This window comes from Helicoverpa zea, chromosome 18, assembly GCF_022581195.2.
Source record: "Helicoverpa zea isolate HzStark_Cry1AcR chromosome 18, ilHelZeax1.1, whole genome shotgun sequence".
Lineage (NCBI taxonomy): Eukaryota > Metazoa > Arthropoda > Insecta > Lepidoptera > Noctuidae > Helicoverpa > Helicoverpa zea.
In genome coordinates, this window is record NC_061469.1 from 5,775,476 (window position 1) to 5,796,554 (window position 21,079).

General features: G+C 33.7%; 1 protein-coding gene across 2 annotated transcripts in view; it reads right to left on the reverse strand.

The window, feature by feature from the left end:
- Positions 1 to 4,184: 4,184 nt before the first annotated feature.
- The window catches only part of LOC124638999 (synaptotagmin-15-like), an 83,718-nt gene continuing 66,823 nt past the window's right edge, over positions 4,185 to 21,079 (reverse strand). For both annotated transcript variants that reach the window (XM_047176206.1, XM_047176207.1), the window contains 7 exons: positions 15,596 to 15,684; positions 11,683 to 11,807; positions 11,136 to 11,229; positions 8,817 to 8,984; positions 7,298 to 7,405; positions 5,522 to 5,738; positions 4,185 to 5,018 (listed from right to left, as the gene is read on the reverse strand). In XM_047176206.1, the coding sequence (XP_047032162.1) occupies positions 4,891 to 5,018; positions 5,522 to 5,738; positions 7,298 to 7,405; positions 8,817 to 8,984; positions 11,136 to 11,229; positions 11,683 to 11,807; positions 15,596 to 15,684 (929 nt within the window). In that variant the 3' untranslated portion in view covers positions 4,185 to 4,890. The remainder of the gene's footprint in view (positions 5,019 to 5,521; positions 5,739 to 7,297; positions 7,406 to 8,816; positions 8,985 to 11,135; positions 11,230 to 11,682; positions 11,808 to 15,595; positions 15,685 to 21,079) is intronic.

Here is a 21,079-nt window from a genome sequence, read left to right on the forward strand (position 1 = left end):
TCCGATGCACGGGTTAATCAATCACCAACATCCAGACTACGGGCTGCTTTTGATAAACTTTAAGAAAACCCACAAAGCGATTTCGGCCCGACCCGGGAATCGAACCCGAGACCTCGAGCACAGCAGCCGCGCTTGCGACCACTAGACCAAAGAGGCAGTCAAATCCCATATAATTTGCACACTAACATACCATACACAGATATTTGATATTAGAACATTCAATAACCAATGGAAACGTGACATGACGTCATACCTTGCATTGTTTACCTTTCCATTATTTTACAATGACGTAGGTACATGAAAAAAAAACACATGTGTGCAGTCAACTTCAGGTCAGTGGTAACAGTTTTATAGGAAAATCGTACTTATTACTATTGGGTTAAGGTGCATGACACGTTGTCGGAATAGTCGTAGGTCAGTCAAACGTGGTTGTAAAAATGGCTAGATAGAACAAAAAGATTACTAAAACTGCACCATACAAAGCAACATATTTCCCTATAATTACAACAGTCGCATGCTGTTGTACATAAAATGATAATTTATTATTCATAAAGCTTAATTCGTTATAACTTTGTTCATAATAGTCATGCGTGGTGTAAACAGTCCATGTATTTTCATACGGTGGTGTTTTTATTGTCTAAACAAGGCGGTACTTGGAGTGAGTATAAATCATTATCAACGTCGCTGGTATAGCGTGTTAGTATTATAATTAATGTTGAGCACTATAGCTTAACTATCACTGGATAACTAAATTAGCTTTTAGCTTAACAAGCTCCAGATAAATTGACATACAGCGATGTAATTATATACCTTGATGACATACTGAAGTCTCCAGCGAGTTTCTATTGATTTATCGATATAAATTCCTATTATGATCTCATATATATCTCACACACACTAAAAACAGTAATACTTGCCTATTAATTTATGTCACTATCGGCTTATTATAATACTATTCGGCGTACTTCGTAATTCACGTAAAGTACGATTTAATACTTCTATGTATAATATTTACTGTCACGTTACCTCTCATAAAATAAATAAATATACCTACACACAGTCATATTGAAGATATATACCTTCTCTATAACTACTTACCAAAGATGTCCCATTATTACAAAAGGAGGCATGAGACCTTCAGGTAAGTTGTGCCAGATTGAGCCTTTACAACCAGTCGTATCCAATGCGAGTCTGCTTAAATCACGCACGATCGCACACAATTGTATGTACGTACATTGTGTATGTAACTCATAGAGAAGGGATCACGTATTTTAAACACGCTGTCAAAAATAGTAGAGACTGCAAGAAATACTCAATAAGACCAATCTGAAAATTTTATCTCCAAAGTTTACAGTGAATCCGAAAAAATTATCTTTCTCATTTTCTGTGTAGGCTATTTATCCACAACAAGAATGTTCTCAAAATATGATTAACAGCTTCTGTCACGAATCGTGTAGCCATAAGATCATTTGCATCTATTAAAACATCTGTGGACTTATTTTCTTGTAAATTAAGTTAATTTGTGTTGTGAATAACGTTTTCCGGGACGTGTCCGCAAACGACCCGTTGCGTGCAAACGAAGGAAATGTATGTTTCATTCGAATCCGTATTTAACGTATTATAATAGGAGCTGACTTTATGTACATAAAAGTATGTATTTTGCAAATATTTTGTTTGTTATGATTTAACGAAATAGGTTCACTTTCATTTAGTTCAAGTTGTATACTTACCTACAGGTAATGACAAGAAATAACATCTTGAGCCATAATATTCTAGAAACTTTGAGCCTTAGTTTTGTCCATTTATCATGTCTTTATGTCACTTTCGATAAATTATTTCGTCTTTCTCACAGGAAGGGAAAGACCTACTTATTATGAATAGGTATAATCGTAAAGTTAATTAAGTACTATGAGACGTATTTCTTCCAGTCTTTTTGATTACCTTTTTCTTAGTTGCAATATCTTATTTTATGAGCAATAACTTAAAAAATGTTCACCAAAAAAAGCAGAAGAGACTTTAGTTTTTCACAATAATATTATAGTATAAGTAGTAGGCAAGTATGTTTTGTTATAATTTTATATCCGATCGTAAAACTTTCTAATATACTACCTCACGTAAAACAAAGGAAGAAAGGGTTTTGTGCGAAAATGGAAAATATAGTTATCACAAGCATAAACGGCAGGCTATAAAATAAGGTTAACGTCTTTTCTACCAAGTTTTCATGGCTTAAAAATTCAATTCTAGTTGTCTTTTGTTTAAGAACTGTTTTCCTACATATCTATCAATATAATCTTCTAGATATTCGAAATTAGAATGGAATATGATTTCAATGCTGGCTGGCAAAAAAACTATTTTTTTTATTAATCATAGAGCCAACCTATCTCACAATACGCCAGACTGTTCTGTTTTTGAAAAAATCGTGTATGTTAGAATGTGTAATTTTGTTTCTTACGTCTGTCTATAAATATTGTTCCGTAAATCTTCAGGCGTAGCTGTTATTACAGATAAGACAAGAAAGACGATTGAAGTGTGATTACAAACCTCCTACAACCCTTTCGAGAGCAATTCGGATTATATTATCAAAGCTAGCTACATTTACAGAAATGTTATTTCAGTATCAGTACAAATTATATACTTCGACGCCATTCCGAGGATACCTACCTAGGTATATATTTAGTTATTTCTGTAATTTACGTTATACAATACCAGCTGATATTTGTAGTTTACTATGTAATGCTATCATAGGTGCCTTCTGACTATTCTAAAAACAGTTCATTATTTTTATTTTCATGCTCTTGTGACTATTCATAGTTTCGTATCCAAATTCACCCTCACATTGTAATATTTTTCGATAACTGCCATAGAATTGTGTTCATCAAATGTAGTGGGCAGTGGTGATTAAATAACGGATGATAATTAGTAACGCAATACGGCCATTACTAATGGTAGAATAGCCATTTAATATAACAGTATAATTCCATATTATTGGTAGTTAGGTTATGAATAACATGACAATAATTCTCTAAGGCACAGCTGAATTCATGGCTAATTTTCATGATGTCTGCACTTTTTTTTATTGTTCACCTAATCGTCTACGGTTGTATAATGAACTGGAATTTCTATACAAAAGTGTGACGTGTAGCCATGAGTAACATGAAGGGAAAATTACACATTTTAGTTTAGTTGCATAGAGTACCATTTTCATGTTACAGTCAGAGTAGCAAAGTTTTAATAATTCATTAACTGACTAAACATCCGCGATATGCCATCTATCCTTACTAATATCAAAATCTCGCTAAAACAAAATTTTAATGTGCCATATTGCTAAAAGGAATTTATAAAGATTTCAACAGAATTACTTTTTGGGTTTATTTTTTGACTACATATATTTCGTACTGCCTTGACACATAAAGGGCTGTAGAAGGACCAATGGTGGGTAAGTATGTGCAATATTAAACAACAATGAATAAAAAAAAAATCAAAATCAAAAATCATTTATTCAAACGAAAAACGTCAGGCATTTACATAAGACAGCCCCCAAAACGCCCACCCTTCACTACTTGCTATGTGGTTTTGTTGGGAAGAAGAAGTGGCTCAACAAACTCATGTCTGTCTGTAGGTTGGAAGAACCTTAAACGTTGTTTGATATAAAAATTCGTATACAATGTATTTGTATATTACAGTAGAGGACAATATGCAATATTGACTTACCATTACAGTAAAAATGATTTATACAACCACCACATGCTAGCTACTACTCACCCTACTTACCTTCATTATATTCAGTTTCTGCTATTCCAGCTTTGAAATGGTTACTTACCCCCTCAGGTATAATGATGTATTCTGGGTTTTACGGTTAGGGAAATTCGTACTTTTACGACCACTCCGGTGCATAAGAAACTATTCCACTTTATTGCAGTAGGAATATTTGAGCTTTTACAAGACTTAGCGGCGAAATTCACAATGTATAGCAAAGGTGAGGTTGTACTTACTGCATTAATATGAAGATGGAACGAGTCCGCTGGGAGTAAAGAGTGCTAATGCAACATGTACCTAAACCAATTTGAAGATACATAATATGAACCTAATTATTATTTCTTTCGTTGCAGTGTTATATTAAGTACCTATTGCTTTTAAAACTTGTCATACAGTATGATAAAGGACCATGAAATAAAATACAACAATTTTCGCCAATTTGGCGTTACATCATTTTATTTCATTGATTTTGCACATTTTTGAAATTATATTCTACTACAATACGTGTATATTGGCAATATTTTATATTTATTAAACATTTAGTTATAAATAAGTTATTGATAGTATAAGGTGTAGTTTAATGAAATATTTTGAATATGCAATACACTTATTTCATAAAATTATTAACTATGAGCAATAAATTGTTTTTCAGTAAGTATCTAGATAGAGTGAAAGTATTTGAGATATGATATTCTGAAACCTTTAATTACAATAGAATAGTATCATTCTTTTTAAGACGCAATAGGAGAATTTGAACTCTATTATATTGATGCAAATTATATTTATTTTGTAACTCGGCGTGATAAGAAACATGATAATCCAATACAATACTTGGAATATAGTGTAAATTGGAGTTACAAAAATATGATTAAATTCATTTTAGATATTTGGAAATTTTCATGATATTCAATTCAAATAGAATACTTCCTCAATTTCTTATTTTACATCTAACTTAATTTATACACAAGTACGTAACGTACTTGCGGAAACAAAAACGCTTCGACTAAATCAGTTGTTAGGAGCTATATCTTGTTAGATACGTTCCTATTTGATATAATACGTCCGATTTGAGATACACTCTTAGCTAGGTGGGGTCGGTGGTCGTCGGTTGCACGTTGTTTGGCCGGGTTGTCGTTAATTGGTGAGCGGGTGCCATTGTTTGACTTGTTCCATGGGCGCGGCGAGTGCTGAGTTCCAGTGTTGTAAGGCTCGGCCCCTTGCGAACATGTACGATCCTAATACAAACTTACCGAGCAGTCGGTCTGTAACAAACAATGAATCATTCTTGTAGGTAGATATCTCGGGGGACTCAATTTGGATCTAACGAGGAACATGTACGTGAAATAAATATGTAGTCTCAAGTAAGTACCAGCTACCACAGTAATGCATGTTCATTCAGCGATTTTTATTTGTTGTTAGTCTCATTATATAAGGTCTTAACTCTTACGAGTATTATACTTATCATTTCATGTCTTATTTAAACTCGATATCTACATGTAGTAGGTAAAACATTATACATTTCATGTCTTATATAAGTTTACGTCTTGAATACGACATGAAATATTTCATCATTTATTACCTAACGTAAATCTTAATGATCCACAGCTTTAATTGGAAGGTTTCGACTACAGTACTGCCTAACACTTATATAATAGTAATAAAATAAAGGACTTTGTACCCGATGTTGGTGGCAACCTATTTTGTATATTTCTTGTATGTAATATAATTTGAAAAAGTAAAAATTGTATTATAAAATAAAATGTACCTTTGGCATACACGGAATGAGGCTGCAAGGCCTGTATTGTGACACTGGTGGTATGCAGCTCATCAGCTCTCAGCCTGAAATGGAAGCACTCGGAGACGAAAGCACTGCCGTCGTCAGCCACGTCAACGGCGGCAGTGCGGCGCGCGCGCACACCTCGACACGCGCGCTCTTGCGTCACGCGCACCACCATCTCTTTCTTGCTTGATGACGGATCCAGCTGTGAAAAAAGGGTTGCATTATTACTCTTGTAATTTATGGATGAAAGGATTTAGAAATTCTTGCATTATAAGAATGCTCGATTTTATTCACAATTACATTAATACATATGTGCTTTTGCTAGAGAACACTTCTCTCAGTGATCATTCCTGAATCAAAGTGACGAAACACTAAGGATGAATTTTTCAAGTAGATATTTCACGAACTATTATGTTATTTTTGTTATGCATAGTTTGGTTTAGTTTAATTTAAGTTATTTTTAATTTGAACGTTGTGCGCACCTGTAATTAACATATTTACGCAGAACTTATTACAATTGTAAACTTATATATGTGAAAGTATTTGTAAATAAGTTGTTGGTGTGCCTAAATAAATAAATAAATAAACTATACAAAGGTAAGCCCATCAGATAAACAAAAAAATATCATTACGGCCGATAAAATTATTTTCATAAGGATAGAAAATATAACAACACTGGACACAAACAACTTAATTATTTTATCCTGGAGTCGTGATTCCTGTTATCCGTATATGTATTCTGCAGTGTTCGATAAACAGTAACTACATAACTATAACAAGCCTTTATACCAATAGCAAGTGAAATAAAATAACTGGTATTCGAAAATATTTTTAAGTTTTTCAATGCAAAATGCAGCAGGTTTGGCAATTCACAATAAAAAGAGCATCAATTCGGGAACACCGCAGAACGTTTTCAAAGAACCAAAAAGTGTTTTTAAAAAATATTGTCATTGAAAAATCCTGCTTTTTAAAACCTGGAGCACACCGGTTTTCCACTTTAAGACCCGTTAAGTATAAGTTAAGAAATAAATTAACTGAGAATAAAATAAACAATTATTTTGATAATTAACATTGACAAACAATCAACAACTTGGTTGTTCTATAATAATTTAGAGGTAACTTTCTAATTGGATTTTATAGGAACTAAAATTTTTTACTTAGTCTGAAATTCAGAAGGGAATACTCCCTTGCATAATATCTTAGCCTAAACTGAAATGGTAACATGTTACATACACACACGTACGCATAAATTCTCACACTATAATAATAGTGACACGAAACACATTCGAAAAGTGGACTTCAATTCAAATTCAAATTGGTATTGCCGTCTAAAGTCCTATCTTATTCAACTACGGTCCAATACCTGTACTGAAAATTGCATATTCTACTGTATACTTCCCAGAAGTTCCATCAATGCTGAATATACAAATACGAGTACTTATAATATGTATATTCATTTTTGCAGATACATAAGTAAATTAAATGGACGTATGACGCTACACTTGATGGATAATTTTCTTAATGAGCTCGCAAAAAACGAGTCTTATGAATGATAGTTGTTTTTTTACCGACTTTAAAATTAAAAGGTTCTCTGACTATGCGCTTTACCTATATCATGTTTGGCTGAACAGATTTTGATGCGGTTCTCAGCATAGTATTTTTTAGACACAAGATAAGTATGTTATTATTGAAATCCGGTTAATTTTTTTGAAAATCTTTTTTCAGATTCGTGAAGTCACAGTTGTTTTACTTTTGGCTTACCTTAAGTCCTCGAGCCTCGATGACCGTGACTGTAAGTCTATGAAGGTTTTCATTGTACAGTAATGAGACGAGAATTTCACCTAGATCTGACGTGGGTTCTTGCAGGTCCTGTGAACAAGAAGTTGAGTTATACAAATAACGCGATTGGGAGTTACTTTTATAAAAAAATGTGGGACCTATTAAACTGCATGATTTTTCTAATTCACATCTTCATAAATCTGGCCCTGCCATATGAAGCAGCAGTACATTTTTAATGATCTAACTAACTTATTAGACCATTTATGTAGGAAACAAGGAAAAATTAGACAGAACTAAAAATAGATCCAGAAAAATATTTTAAATAAACGTTTCAATGACATCTAGAGCCTCACTTTGTTTGCAGTTTAAGTCCCTCGTGAATTTCACAGTCCCGTTTCGTACTGTTAACATTTTTTGCTCGGATGCTACGTCAAACTACGCAAATTGGATGAGTAGGTACTCTGAAACTTCGAAAAATGGTCTACTGTTTCCCGTTAAAATAGAAATAACATGAACATGAAAATGTTTTTCTTTTGGGCTGTTACAGTTTTATGGCTCAAGTATTTTACATTTAATTTATAGAAGGGTGTAAGTATGCAGTGACATTTAGTAAGTTACTCGTGTAATAGTGTTTGCATATACAAATATGTACATAAAACATTACTTTTACACCGTTGTTGGGATATTGCATATTTTAGTTTATTTTTGCGAACGTACATATTTATTGGTTAAATCCCGACTTGTTATATGTCATTTTGTAGGAATTTCATAAAGCTGTAGAGCATGCCACATCGTGTGTCTATCGAAATTAACCCAACCTTTAAAATGATGATGAATTTTTGAAAACATACTTTTCCATGGCCTACATATTTATAAAACCCTATTTTTAATTAAGGCAATCACCATAATAGATTAAAAAGTATCCAAGATTATTCAATTTATTTCCACACTGATATGGGGAAAACAAGTGCCTATCGCACAACTATGTCATGGCGTGTGCCATTTGCATATTCATACCAATTTACATTAATGCATAAAGTTTTTATTTAATATATTTCTTTCGTGATAAAAATGGTATCGTTAAAAGGCGTCATTTACGGCTAAAGTGCGAGACGTAGATAAAAGACGTACATTTGTATTAAATATTGTGGTGAAAAAAAATATGACGTTGGCATTCAGAAAAGAAACTTTGTCGCAACTAACTACTATTAGTCAATTTCACTAATACTTTATAAAACTACTTGTGAAGTGACTAAAGAAAACCTATTTTTATGGGTGATCAAGATCCAGTCTGGTAGAATTTCTTAATGAAGGATTTCTATGACAATCAGTCACTCTTAACTAATCATTAAATGTCTCTGAGTGCGGTGGTTAGTGTCTAAAAGTAAAAGTGTGAGAAAAAAAATAATATAAAAAATCTATTAGCACGGCTGACTAACTTTAATCCATGTTTAGACCTATTGCACAGCTGGCTTGGTAGTTCTATTGCAAAAATACAAACCTTTTCAATATCAAGTTTGTACAGCTGTGGTTCCTCATCGGGAGCAACGCCGTCCAGTTCGGTGAGAGGCAGGATGATGTGGCCAATGAGTTGCTTGCCTTTCCCGACCCTGCCTATATCCAGTACCGATAGCTTCAGTGTAAGGCTCTCGATCTTGCCGGGCGGGATCTGGTTAGAACGATAAAAATATGAGTTTTTAGGTTTAGGAGATATATGATAAAAAGACGAGGTTTTACTAGTTCTACAATTTTTTATTCGCCAATAGTTTTGGTGTTATCCCACTATAATTATATTTTTTTTATTAAAAATATACTATAGGTAAATTATTTGAAAGTAAACTAAAACTACATATGCAAAAAAAGAAACTTAAAACTAATAAAGGGCTTTGAAAATTTGGTCCCAATCGCTGTTTTCCGACAGTGTACCCAATATGCTGTCGGCATTGCCACGTTTAGAAAATTTTACCGTTTAGGGGTATGCCTCTAAAATATCAATGTTATTCGGACAGCATTGTTTTACCCAATTATTTAAATTTTGAAGTATTCCTCTGGCATTGAAACCTTAATTTCAAAATTAACCCAAGGCCGAATTTAATCTTTCCCTTGTCTTTAAATAAATGCAAAATAATGTTGTTTAGCATTAAACGCTGAGTTAATTATTGTGTCTATCAATTAAAACTTCGTAGAAGGTTAAATTAACATTGTAAAATTGAAATATTAGCCGAAGTAAATATTTATATGGCAATGTGTAACTATATACCAACGCCTTCTTGGACTCTTTATAAGGGACTATTAACCCGTACTAATCTTAACGGTTTTTTTTTTAAATATCAGATACTACGAAAGTATATTTCTGTTCGGTTCATAAATAAATGTTTTCAACATGCTGCACAAATGATCAAATAGCATCATCTCTCAAACATAACTTAAATGAAGATATTTTGAATTTCCAACTTTAAGCTCGTGTAAAATCAAAATATTTCCTACATAATTCTTGTTTGACGTACGTTTGTTTGACGTTCACTTGAAAGTGAAAACATAAACCATAAATTACTTAGTTTATGGTTCGATAAGTTTTGGCTAGTAGTTTAAACTTGCTGTTTGTTAGAATTTGGCTTTACCACGAAAGCCAAATAGAAATCCGAACTTTCAGTTCAACCACGATTTTTTCAGATATTCAGAGAACCCAGAACATAGTGTAGGTATATCCTAGATTTTTGGGTTACACAAATTGTTCGACCGTTTTATTCGCCTCATATCCAGTCACTTTCAGACAAATCAGACATGTATTTGTTCTATCTCGTTCTATCCATCCATCCACATTCATACTTAACACGACTAACTCCTACCTAAGCTTCAATCATAATGGGAAAGATCCCTTTGACCCTAAGGCTAAGCCAAATACCCTATCACCATAGATTAAAATTTAATGGATGTGGTCACATGGCTATCATCAAAGATGGAAATATGATTTAGTCCTCCCTCGCACCTAACCTACGCTCCTGTTAAAAGCTTCCCCCTATAAAGCCAATCGCTAAAATATCCATTAAACTAATGAATTCATCGTCAAAGTGATGCGATGTTCAACAATTTTGTGCTGAAATCTGCGCCGAACGTTCGATATTGTGTCAGTCAATCCTTTTGCAAATACTCGTTGTTTGTGAAGTATTTTTGTACTTGATACTCGATTGGCAGTTAGCTTTAATTACGAACGAGTAGAACCACCCAAGTGTATGTTTATTTTATCTGGAAGAACTCTGTTTTCTCAATGTGGGTATCGTTTGTGGAATAAAGGTAACATTATGCTTTGTTGAAAAAAGCTTATAAATATAAGCTTATTTATTATTCTTGTTTTATTAAAACATTACAGACACCTGTAGAATTGATTAAGCAATCAAATATGTGCCACAAGCATCAGCGCACAATACCAAAAGGTAGGTAAATTAATGATATTAATATTTGACTTTCAGTTTCCCAGCAAAAGATTCTGCTGACTGTTCTCAGCAGATTGAATACAGAGCGTTGTTTAATTTTGAAATACGTTAAATACATTCGACCTTTGTCTAAGCAACAGGTTCCTAATAAATTACTCGGCATTGTTTAAAAGTTCTTTGTTTTAAAATATGTTATTATTCGTATTTATCAGGTAGAAAGATTTTGCATATTTCCAGCAAGGGTGGAAGGTAATTAAATAGTTCGTTTACATTCGCTCTGAAAATTCACTAGTTGTATATTTCAATTTAAATACTATTCAAAAATGTCTGCACCAGCTTCTAATAGAGTTACATATTCAAAGAAATTAGGGGGATGAAATACTTACTTGGTAAACAAACGTCTCGTCGTAGAATGGGTTGCAAGTCTTTTTCTTTTGTTTTGTCTGGAGCACTCTCCTCTCGTCTGGCATCAATTGGATCCTGAAGAGGTTAACTTGCATTAACACCACAACAATACATACTATACAATTTTCATTTATATTGTTGACTTGCCAGGACCCTAAACTACATTGACAAAGTCACACAACCAGTTTAGGCAGTGAACAATAAATTATTCATGAATTGTGAAATCGAATGAGTAATGAAAAAGTAACTACCACACTGGAATATCGGTTGTTATTCCTTCTGATACGTGATTTGAATGATTTCACTTTTACATTTTCAATGTGAAAATCTGAGATTCAATCAATTCGTTACTCAGCTGCCTTTTATTTCCATGCCAGTCAATCTGCGTGGGTGTTTGCTATTCCTAGCGGATTACACAAGGCTTTGTTGGCTCTAATAAAGCTTGACAAATCAGCCCTATTTATTTGTGTCGACGTCCTTTTAAAAACGTTGGGCGTAACATTAATTACATTAGTGACAATCACTTACTTGATGTACGGGTCGCACGCGTTAGCCAGCGCCGGGGTGCGTGAAGGAAGGTGCTTCGCTTTTATAATATGCACCTGTAGCCTTTCTGTCCCCGCCTCGTATTTCAGTGTGAACCACACTCGGCCCTAGGGAAATTTGAATAAAAGGTCGATTTAGCTAGCACGTCATATCAATGATTCGTGACTCACGTGATACCGTCGCATCGCATTGTGACGATTGGCGATTCAATTTTAGAAGCGCACTTTCAATACGCTTTAATTCAATTGAATGTCTTATGCTTCATATCAGAATTGTAGTTATTTATTAAGTTGTAAAAAGGCACTCAAATAAAAGTTGTACAAGACAAGAAACAACTTTCACTGGAATTGAAACGCGCTATTATTGGGGATGTCCAAAGTTCTCTGACGACAGTATCTACCCGTATGTAACAAACTTTACGCTTCCTCTGTCGGCTATCAAAAACGAGCTCGTCGTAAAAATGTGTGACTTTCACGCGAAATTAAACGAGTGGGTGACTACTTTAACCGATGAGATCAACACCGATTTTCAATTATTTTAGTAGGGCGCGTAAAAATCCTACAACTTATACATAAGCTTTCGTTTTGCGTACCTACAGTGAACCTCACGTTATTCAAGACGGCAGCTTACCAAAGTCACTTGGACTTCATGTACCTCTAGTTTGTGCAAATATTCGAGAGAGATTGTACAACGTAACGAGTACAAAATACAAATTCATTTGGTAACAAGTGCTGCTAATTCGTGATTTAGATTTGATTATAACATTTGTTAGTATTCATCTTAGGTGCTCTTAATTCAGCTCATTTATACATTTCATTTCATTAATATTACGTAACAACATTCATCAGATTTATCTAGTATCGTATCCTAATACCGAAGAAATAATAAAATGTGGTTAGGAGCTGAAAGCACTAGCAGATTTTGTAGGGCGTATATCGACAAATATTCTACGCGTGGTTAAAAACTTCTCGCGTCCATTCCAGGTGTCATCATTGTGTCGCGTAATGACCCCACGATCCGGAAAACTCGACTCGAAAATTCACTAGTTTGAGCGAAAGCAAAAACTCTCTAATGCGATTATGTTTCTGTTCCATGCTCGTATTATTATTAAATAATATTATAGCAAAAAAAAATATTTAAAGTTCATTAATATTTTATTTTATCCAGAATGGACTTCGCAACAGACGAGCAAAAAAATAAATGAAAATCACGTGGCATAGAAAATTCTTGTTTCGTTTAACGACGGTTAATCTTTATAGCCTGAAGCTATAAATTTTAATGTTATTCCTATAAGAATGGGGCGAAAACAGGACTTAACGTTGAACGTCTTCATAAATATTTATTGAGTTGCGGATTCGTCTGTGAGTTTAACTCGTGAAGAGAAAATTAAAATCTACAATGGCGATATTACGGCTCGCTTTTTCTTAAGTCTAAAAGTTAAGGAGTTTACTTAAAAGGTCGTCTTATAAGTTCTAACTCCCTTGTATTTAAAAACCTTTGTCTAAAATGGCTATCTTCATAACAATATTGATGATGCCCTTCATTGATGGACCTTGACTGCCGATTGCTTGTACTATTTTTATATTTTTTTATAAATGAATATTTAAACATGTGGAATTAAGAGATATGGAAAATTTATAATATTTATATGACGTAATACTATGTATATTAGAAGCATAATAAGTACGCTACAACTTCTAAATTGTCATGACAAATGTTATGAAGGTTAATACGAATGTAATTTCTCTAACTACACTACACTACTTATTGACATGTTTTGATAAAAGTATAATTTACATAACTGCGCTATGGTGAGCTCATAACAAAAGCTATTCGTGCAAGTATTAGAAAAATTAACCCTATAAAAAAGTTTATTACATATACCTACTTAATCAAACACAGGTACTAAATCAGTCAAACTGGCGAGGTCAGTTTGCAATCCAGGCATCTCTCTAATATTCTCAGAAAATTTGACCGGTTTGAAAATTTATTTCAGTTTTTATAGTTCATTTACAGTTTAGCGCTATTAATGTACCATCATCATCACCATCATCATCAGTCCACTGCTGGACATAGGCCTCTCCAAGTGCACGCCACTGAGATCGATTTTCGGCTAATGTACCAATTGATCCATTATTTTTATACATTCATTGTCGTTTATGATTTTTAATATCACATCGAGGAAGACCTTTTATTCAAGTGTGCAAAATTGTTCCCACTGGGTTTGGGTGAAACCGGGAAAACTAGTTACGTTATATAATTTAGCGGTTAACTAATCAGCATTTCGCGAAGTTAGCGAATACGACGCCCCGTGGCGTAACGAAGTTATGAAGGTCTATAGACTTTTATGGTACGTTTACTCTACGGGGTACAGTTTATTCTTCCAGATTATTCGATATGGATATTCGGTGGTAGGCACTATGAGCTTATTGGAGCATGCGTTTTTTGTGATATTGGTTTAGGATGAAAACTTCTGTTTTATATTTTTGCTGTATTTTTATAAAAATGCGTGAAAACATTTTAGGTTGATAGGCAGTAGGTACCTATAATTTTCTTGTACAGTACAAACATGATAGGCTTACTTTATATTATATCTGTAACAGCCTGCATAATTCCTATGCACAATCATGTATATAAAAATAAATAATCTTGTATCTAGTACTCGCAAAACACAATGGAGAATCGGAACTAAATTCTGAGCAAAAAAAAACATGCAAGTGGCCTATATGGATTATCGTTCGTTTAAATTCGAAATTATTAATCCAGTAGATAATATGATTAGTTGGTAATTCTGTCCGCAGTGATAATTCCACGCAGACGAAGTCACGGGAGAAATCTAGTGGCATTATAATATAGTGATTCGAATTCATACTTCAATTACAGGGCACGGCGTATTGACGTAATGAATGCCTTGTTGGTAAATTAGTAGCTTCAAATAACTGTGGTTTGTTGTATTTTGTTACCAGAAAGTTATGTTTTAGCAATATGATCCATAATAGTCGGTTTTCAGTTTGTTTTTATTTCTTGTGTAATGACCCGGAACCACTAATTTAACTAATTTACTTGATATAGGTACACTAGTTGTTAATGGCTCTAGCAATCTGTATTAAAAACTCATTTGGTTCAGCCATCAACTCACGGTTAAATAAATATACTAGTACTTATGTGACAGCTTTTTTTTTGTATTTATACCTACTTATATTTTACTAACTGAATTATATAATAATACTTAATTTATTTCATAGAATATAACGTTAAAAATGTCTTATTTATTTCAACCCTTGTTAACAGACAAATACAGACCTTATGTCCATTCCCATAACACTTAAAATGCAGTGCAAAAACTCAGCCAAAAATCCACCTTGAAAACAGGAGGAAATGTACCGTGGAATCCATACAATGAACTTTGATGTAACAACAAAATGGCATTCAATCTAAAAAGTAAAACCTTCTTTCGTACAAAATCTACGTTGTACAATGTTTGACCCAAAACACGAAGTGACTTTGCATTTCGGTGCTCGGCGATGCAAGACAACATTGGATGAAGATGAGTTATGACCTTTTTGTTTTCATTACAGGCAACTTTTGTTATGATTTTATTTACCAAATACTAACATTTCTTAACAAAGAAATAGAGAAGAATGCGATGTAATTTGTTAACGGGCTAATACTTTGTATAAGTACGAAATTGGTAGCAATTGAAAGCTACCATTCCAACAGAGAGAATATAGTATTTAAACTGCGCTATCACTGAATGAAACTAAAGTCAAGGGATAAGTCAATAAACAAAGCATCAGACTAGACAAAAATATATGCCTCGTAGAGAATATCCATAAACAAATTGATTTCTCAATGATAAAGTCAAATAACTATTGACATAAAGTAAAATGCTTACCACATGCCCTTCTGGCCACATAAGGTCTTCATCAAGACAGTCGGACTTGTACAGTGAAGGATCCAGCACTCCCAAGTCTGCTGTGTTAGCTGAAACAAAGAATAATATCATGATTAATATGTCTATACTGATAAATAAAATAAAGTATTTGCTTGTTTTAATAAAATAACCGCTTTTTATTAACAGTGTTTTCAGACTGACGGTTTTTACGCTCGGAATAAGTTGCACGTGTACGCTCGATTTAGCTACACGTGATAAAAATCAGTCAATGTGAAAGTGGCTTACAAGTAAGCATATAATATGGATGAAACACGGTACTAAGGATATTTGATAGTTAGTACCAAAAATAGATAGATATACTTTATTAGGTACACCAATTTTACATTTTTATCTTAATCTAGTTAAAGTAGGTGAGATAATGGGCGGTCTTATCGCTAAGAGCGATCTCTTTCAGACAACCTTAGAAACATACATGACAAGAAATTAAATAATGTACTTAGTACACAATTCTGTTTCAAGTTTCTCTTACATACATAATTAGTAGATAAGCTTAAGTTATTCACTGTACATATGTACCTGACTCTCGCTGGAATCTCTCAATAATTAAGTTAATTAATTCAGACAGTGATTTATCGAAGACCTAGGAACTAAACCCCAGAATAATGCTTGTTAAAGAATCAGTTACCTACGTAAACAAGTCAATTTTATTTCGTAAATTGAAGGTACCTATAAATATAATATTACCAAAATTTCGTATTCCTAATGTATAGAATAAATACATGAATCTAAATTAATAATTTAGAAAACAAATAAAATGGCTCTTCATCTTTATTAGATAGGCATGTTTATTGCATTTCTTTTCATATTTGAGACAACGAGGTTTAAGAGTAACATAAATTACCATTTTCTCTCAGAATAAATTGACTTCAGTTACATTATTTACAGTATTTGAATAAATAATTAACTAATACATCGAATAGAGCCAGATGCAATTAACCTAAGCCATATTGGTTCGTTGAAATATGAACTCGGTGATGTGTTAATGCATAGTGAATTATTCATCCAATCGTATTATTGTGGAAACTTGACTGCAAATTGTGTAAGAGGAATATTATGATCAACTACCATCTGTCATCGTGATTTTGACGCGACAACATTGTTTAGTTTTGCTCCGGTATAATAATTATTTTATGTGAGTTTGTGTAAGTTTTGAAGTGAGTGACTGTTACTACTAAAACATATTATATCTTTGGACATAATTATGGTGTTTGTGTCACAAATTACCAGTGATACAACCATTTTTCAGCATAATTTCTAAATAAAATTTCAGCTTATTTTAATTGTCAAAGTTGGCATTTGTCATTTTTTTCTTCATAAAAAAGTTTCTATAAATAATGGAAAGCGGTTGCGACGAGGAGGACGGTAGCAGCTGTCATTCTAGCTCTGTGACCTTACGAGCTATGATACACAATACTGATGGTACGTCTGATTTAGAAGAGGGTGACACTGAAAGCAATTTGAAAGTTGGGAATAAAAGAGGCAGAGATGATTCAAGTCCGGATGATGATATACAGAATGGAGAGTTCATTACGGTGGGAAAGCGTGGTAAGAAAGCTAAAGTTACTACACCGCGTTCTGGATTTTCTCCAGGAAAATCGTTCGTGAGTGATAATCCTGAATATGTTGAAGTATCGGTTATATCAAAAGAAGTCCTTCCGAAACAGATTACGCTAGCAAAATTATTAAGTACTGAAAAAATTCCGGAAATAATGAGGATTGTTTACAAAAGTCCATACAAAATTTTGATTAGATTTAAAAGTAACTATGCTGCAGATAAACTATTATCTTCTGCATCTATCAAACAAAGAGGATGGGTCTGTAAGAAGACTAATGAGGTAAATGTTTCCTACGGCTTAATTAAAGAAATAGACCTCGATCTGGATGACAATAGCATTAAGGACATACTAGAATGTGAGGTTGATATTTTATCCGTAAAACGTTTAAGCCGGAGAAACGATGAAGGCAAATGGGTTGCAAGTGCGAGTATTCGCATTTGTTTTCAAGGTCCTATTTTACCTCCGTTTGTTTTTGCGTACGGTATGAGGATGGAAGTATTGCCTTTTAATTTCCTTGTTACCCAGTGTTCAAAATGCTGGAAATACGGACATATTAAAGCATTTTGTCCTAATAAAAAGCAGATTTGTCCGAAATGTGGTGGCGAGCATGACAATTGTGAAACAATTAATTTTCAATGTGTTAATTGTAAAGGAGACCACATGTCTATGGTGAAAAGCAAGTGCCCGGCATTTTTACGTGAAAAAGAAATTAGAGATATAATGTGCAAACATAATTGCACATACAAAATGGCTCTTATTAAAAATAAAGAAAATAAGAATGTAGTAGTACCTAGTCCGAATTTATTTACTGTTGATGAATTTACTAGAGCCGAGGTAAAGGCTGGAAAATCCTATTCAGATGTTGTCAAGCAGTCATTCCTGCCTACTGAAAATTCGGATGAAGATAGAATGTCTCCTATTCTGAATTCGAATAAACTTTTGGTTCGTTCTAAGAAGACTCTCAAAAATAAAATTACAAAAGTCAAGAAAGGCAGGCGTAAAAAAATAAGATGCCCAGTTGAGGATGAAGAGATATCGGAATTTTTGGCAGAAAATATAGAGAATACTGAGTCCCAATCAGGTGATAAATCTCGTAAAAAGCATGATTTCAGTCTAAAACGATTTTTGAAGAATATAAAAGAAATTTTTAGTGGAAACAGTTGCATGGAAGCCAAAATAATAGCAGTTATAAAATATTTTACTACAGAATTAAAGTCATTCCTGAAGAGTTTTCTGAGTGTTGATTTTTTGCTGGAGGTACTAGGGTGCTCTAACAATGGATAAGAACTTCAACACAAAAAATAGAGTTGTTACCATTCTACAGTGGAATGCGAACAGTTTAAGCCCTAAAACAGATGATTTTCAATGTTTATTACTACGGGAAAAGATACACATTGCTGTTGTAAGTGAAACTTGGTTATCTTCTGACAAATCTTTAAATATTAGTAACTATAACATTATCAGAAAGGATAGATTGGATTCCTATGGAGGTGTATGTGTTATAACGCATAAGTCAATTAAAGTCTTGCACAGAGATGTTGTACATCCCAATTCTAGTATTGAGATGATCATCGTCGAAGTTTTTAATGTGCCTGGAATAAAGAACATTATTTCAATTTATTGCCCCCCCTCATCTATTACTAATCAGTCCGACTGGCATTATATTTTTAACAGATTTGATAAAGAAACATTAATTGTTGGTGATTTTAATGCGCATCATATAACCTGGTCAAATAAGACTGATCGACGGGGAGAGATGGTATATGACGCTTATTTTGATAAAGATTATTTGTGTTTGAATGATGGAAATGCTACAAGAATTAAGTCTGTTAATGGATTTTTACAACAATCTTCTCCAGATGCTTCATTTGTTTCTACTGATCTAGCTACAAAAATGTCTTGGGAGACTACAAATGAGTCACTAGGCAGTGATCACATAGTAATCAAAATGAAGTACGGTTATGAATCTCTAAATAATTTCATAAAGCGACGTAACTTTAAGCAAGCTCGGTGGAGTGAATACCGCGAAAAATCGGAAGAAGCGTTCGCTAATGTAGATCTTTCGTTGAGTGTTCAGGAATCTTATAACTTATTTGCATCCAAAATTGATCAGGTAGCTGAAGAGACAATTCCATGGATTAAAATCTGTCAGGATCCTACAGCAAAATTTGTACCGAAACCTTATTGGACTTCAGAGTTGTCTAAGGCCGTAGCCGAGAGACGCTTGGCATTGGCAAAATTAAGACGTAATCCTATTCCAGATAATTATGATATGTATATGGCTAAAATAAATACAGCCCGAAAATTGGTTGGCAAAGCTCGTTCTACGGGCTGGAAGGAATTCTGCACGAGTATTGATTCAGAAACATCCGCGTCAGAGATGTGGAAAAGAATGAGATGGGTAAAAGGTGGGAGGTATGGTAACCGTTGTGTTGATTCTGACAAATGCAGAGAGCTATTACAATCCTTGACACCTGATTTAGCTTGCGAGGAACCACCACTTTTTATGGAGGGTTCATGTGCCATGGAAGAAGATATAACATTGTTTGAATTGTTAAATTGCTTGAAGCACAAAGATACGTCGCCAGGCGTAGATAATATATCTTATTCTATGCTTTTCAATTTGTCTGTTACAGGTAAAAAGTTTTTGTTACATATATATAATTTAATACTACAAACTGGTATAATACCAAACCAGTGGAGAAGCATAAAGGTAGTTCCGATTCCTAAGCCCGGTAGAGACCCCAATAGTTCTAATTCCCTGCGGCCTATTTCCCTAATGTCTTGCCCATGTAAAGTATTTCATGGAGTTTTACTGAAACGTCTTGAATGGTTCGTAGAGAAATCATACCTTTTGTCTCCTTCCACTGTTGGTTTTCGTAGGTCACGCTCGTGCTTGGACAACCTAACACGGTTAATATCATCCATTCAGATTGGGTTTTCTAAAAATATGGCCACTATTGCATGTTTTGTTGATATAAATAACGCTTATAATAATGTAAATATTAATAGAATGATTTCCTTGTTAAATAGAATTGGGGTTGGGGGGAAGCTTTGTACATATATTTTTAATTATTTGAGTCAAAGGTATTTACAAATCGATACGGGAATGGATGGTATCCTAGTAAGACAGGCAAGTGTAGGTTTAGCTCAAGGTGACCCATTATCTCCTCTCCTGTTTAATATTGCAACTATGAATATTTGTAAATCAATCACTAGCTGTAATGTATCACAGTATGCAGACGATTTTGTTCTCTATGTGTCTTCAAGTAAACATAATTTAGATTCAGCCATCAGTCACTTGTACACAGCTTTAGATGTTCTTGTTAAAAATTTAGGTGAGATGGGATTATTTCTGTCGGAATCAAAATCAAATGTTTGTCTGTTTAGTAGGTCTAGGTGCTTAACGAATGTCCACATTAGTATTAATAAAAAGGAATTGAAAGTTGTTGATAAAATTAAATATCTGGGGTTGTGGCTTGATTCATCACTTCGTTGGGGAGCTCACATAAACGAGACATGTGAGAAAGCTTACAAATATTTAAATATTCTTAAAACTTTAGCTGGGAAATCTTGGGGCATTCATCCGAAACATTTAAGGAGACTGTACATCTCACTTGTTAGAAGTCGAATTGATTATGCTAGTTTTTTATACGGTAATAGTGCTAAGACGCATTTGTATAAACTAGATGTTTTACAAAATCGTGCATTAAGAATTTGTGGTGGTTTCATTCGTTCAACACCTATTTGTGTGATGGAGAGTGAGCTCTGCGTGTCACCACTATTTGTGAGGAGATATTGGCTAGCCTGCAGGTATTGGCTGAGGTTGAGCTCCTTTTCCAATGATGCAACTTTATCTTTATTACAA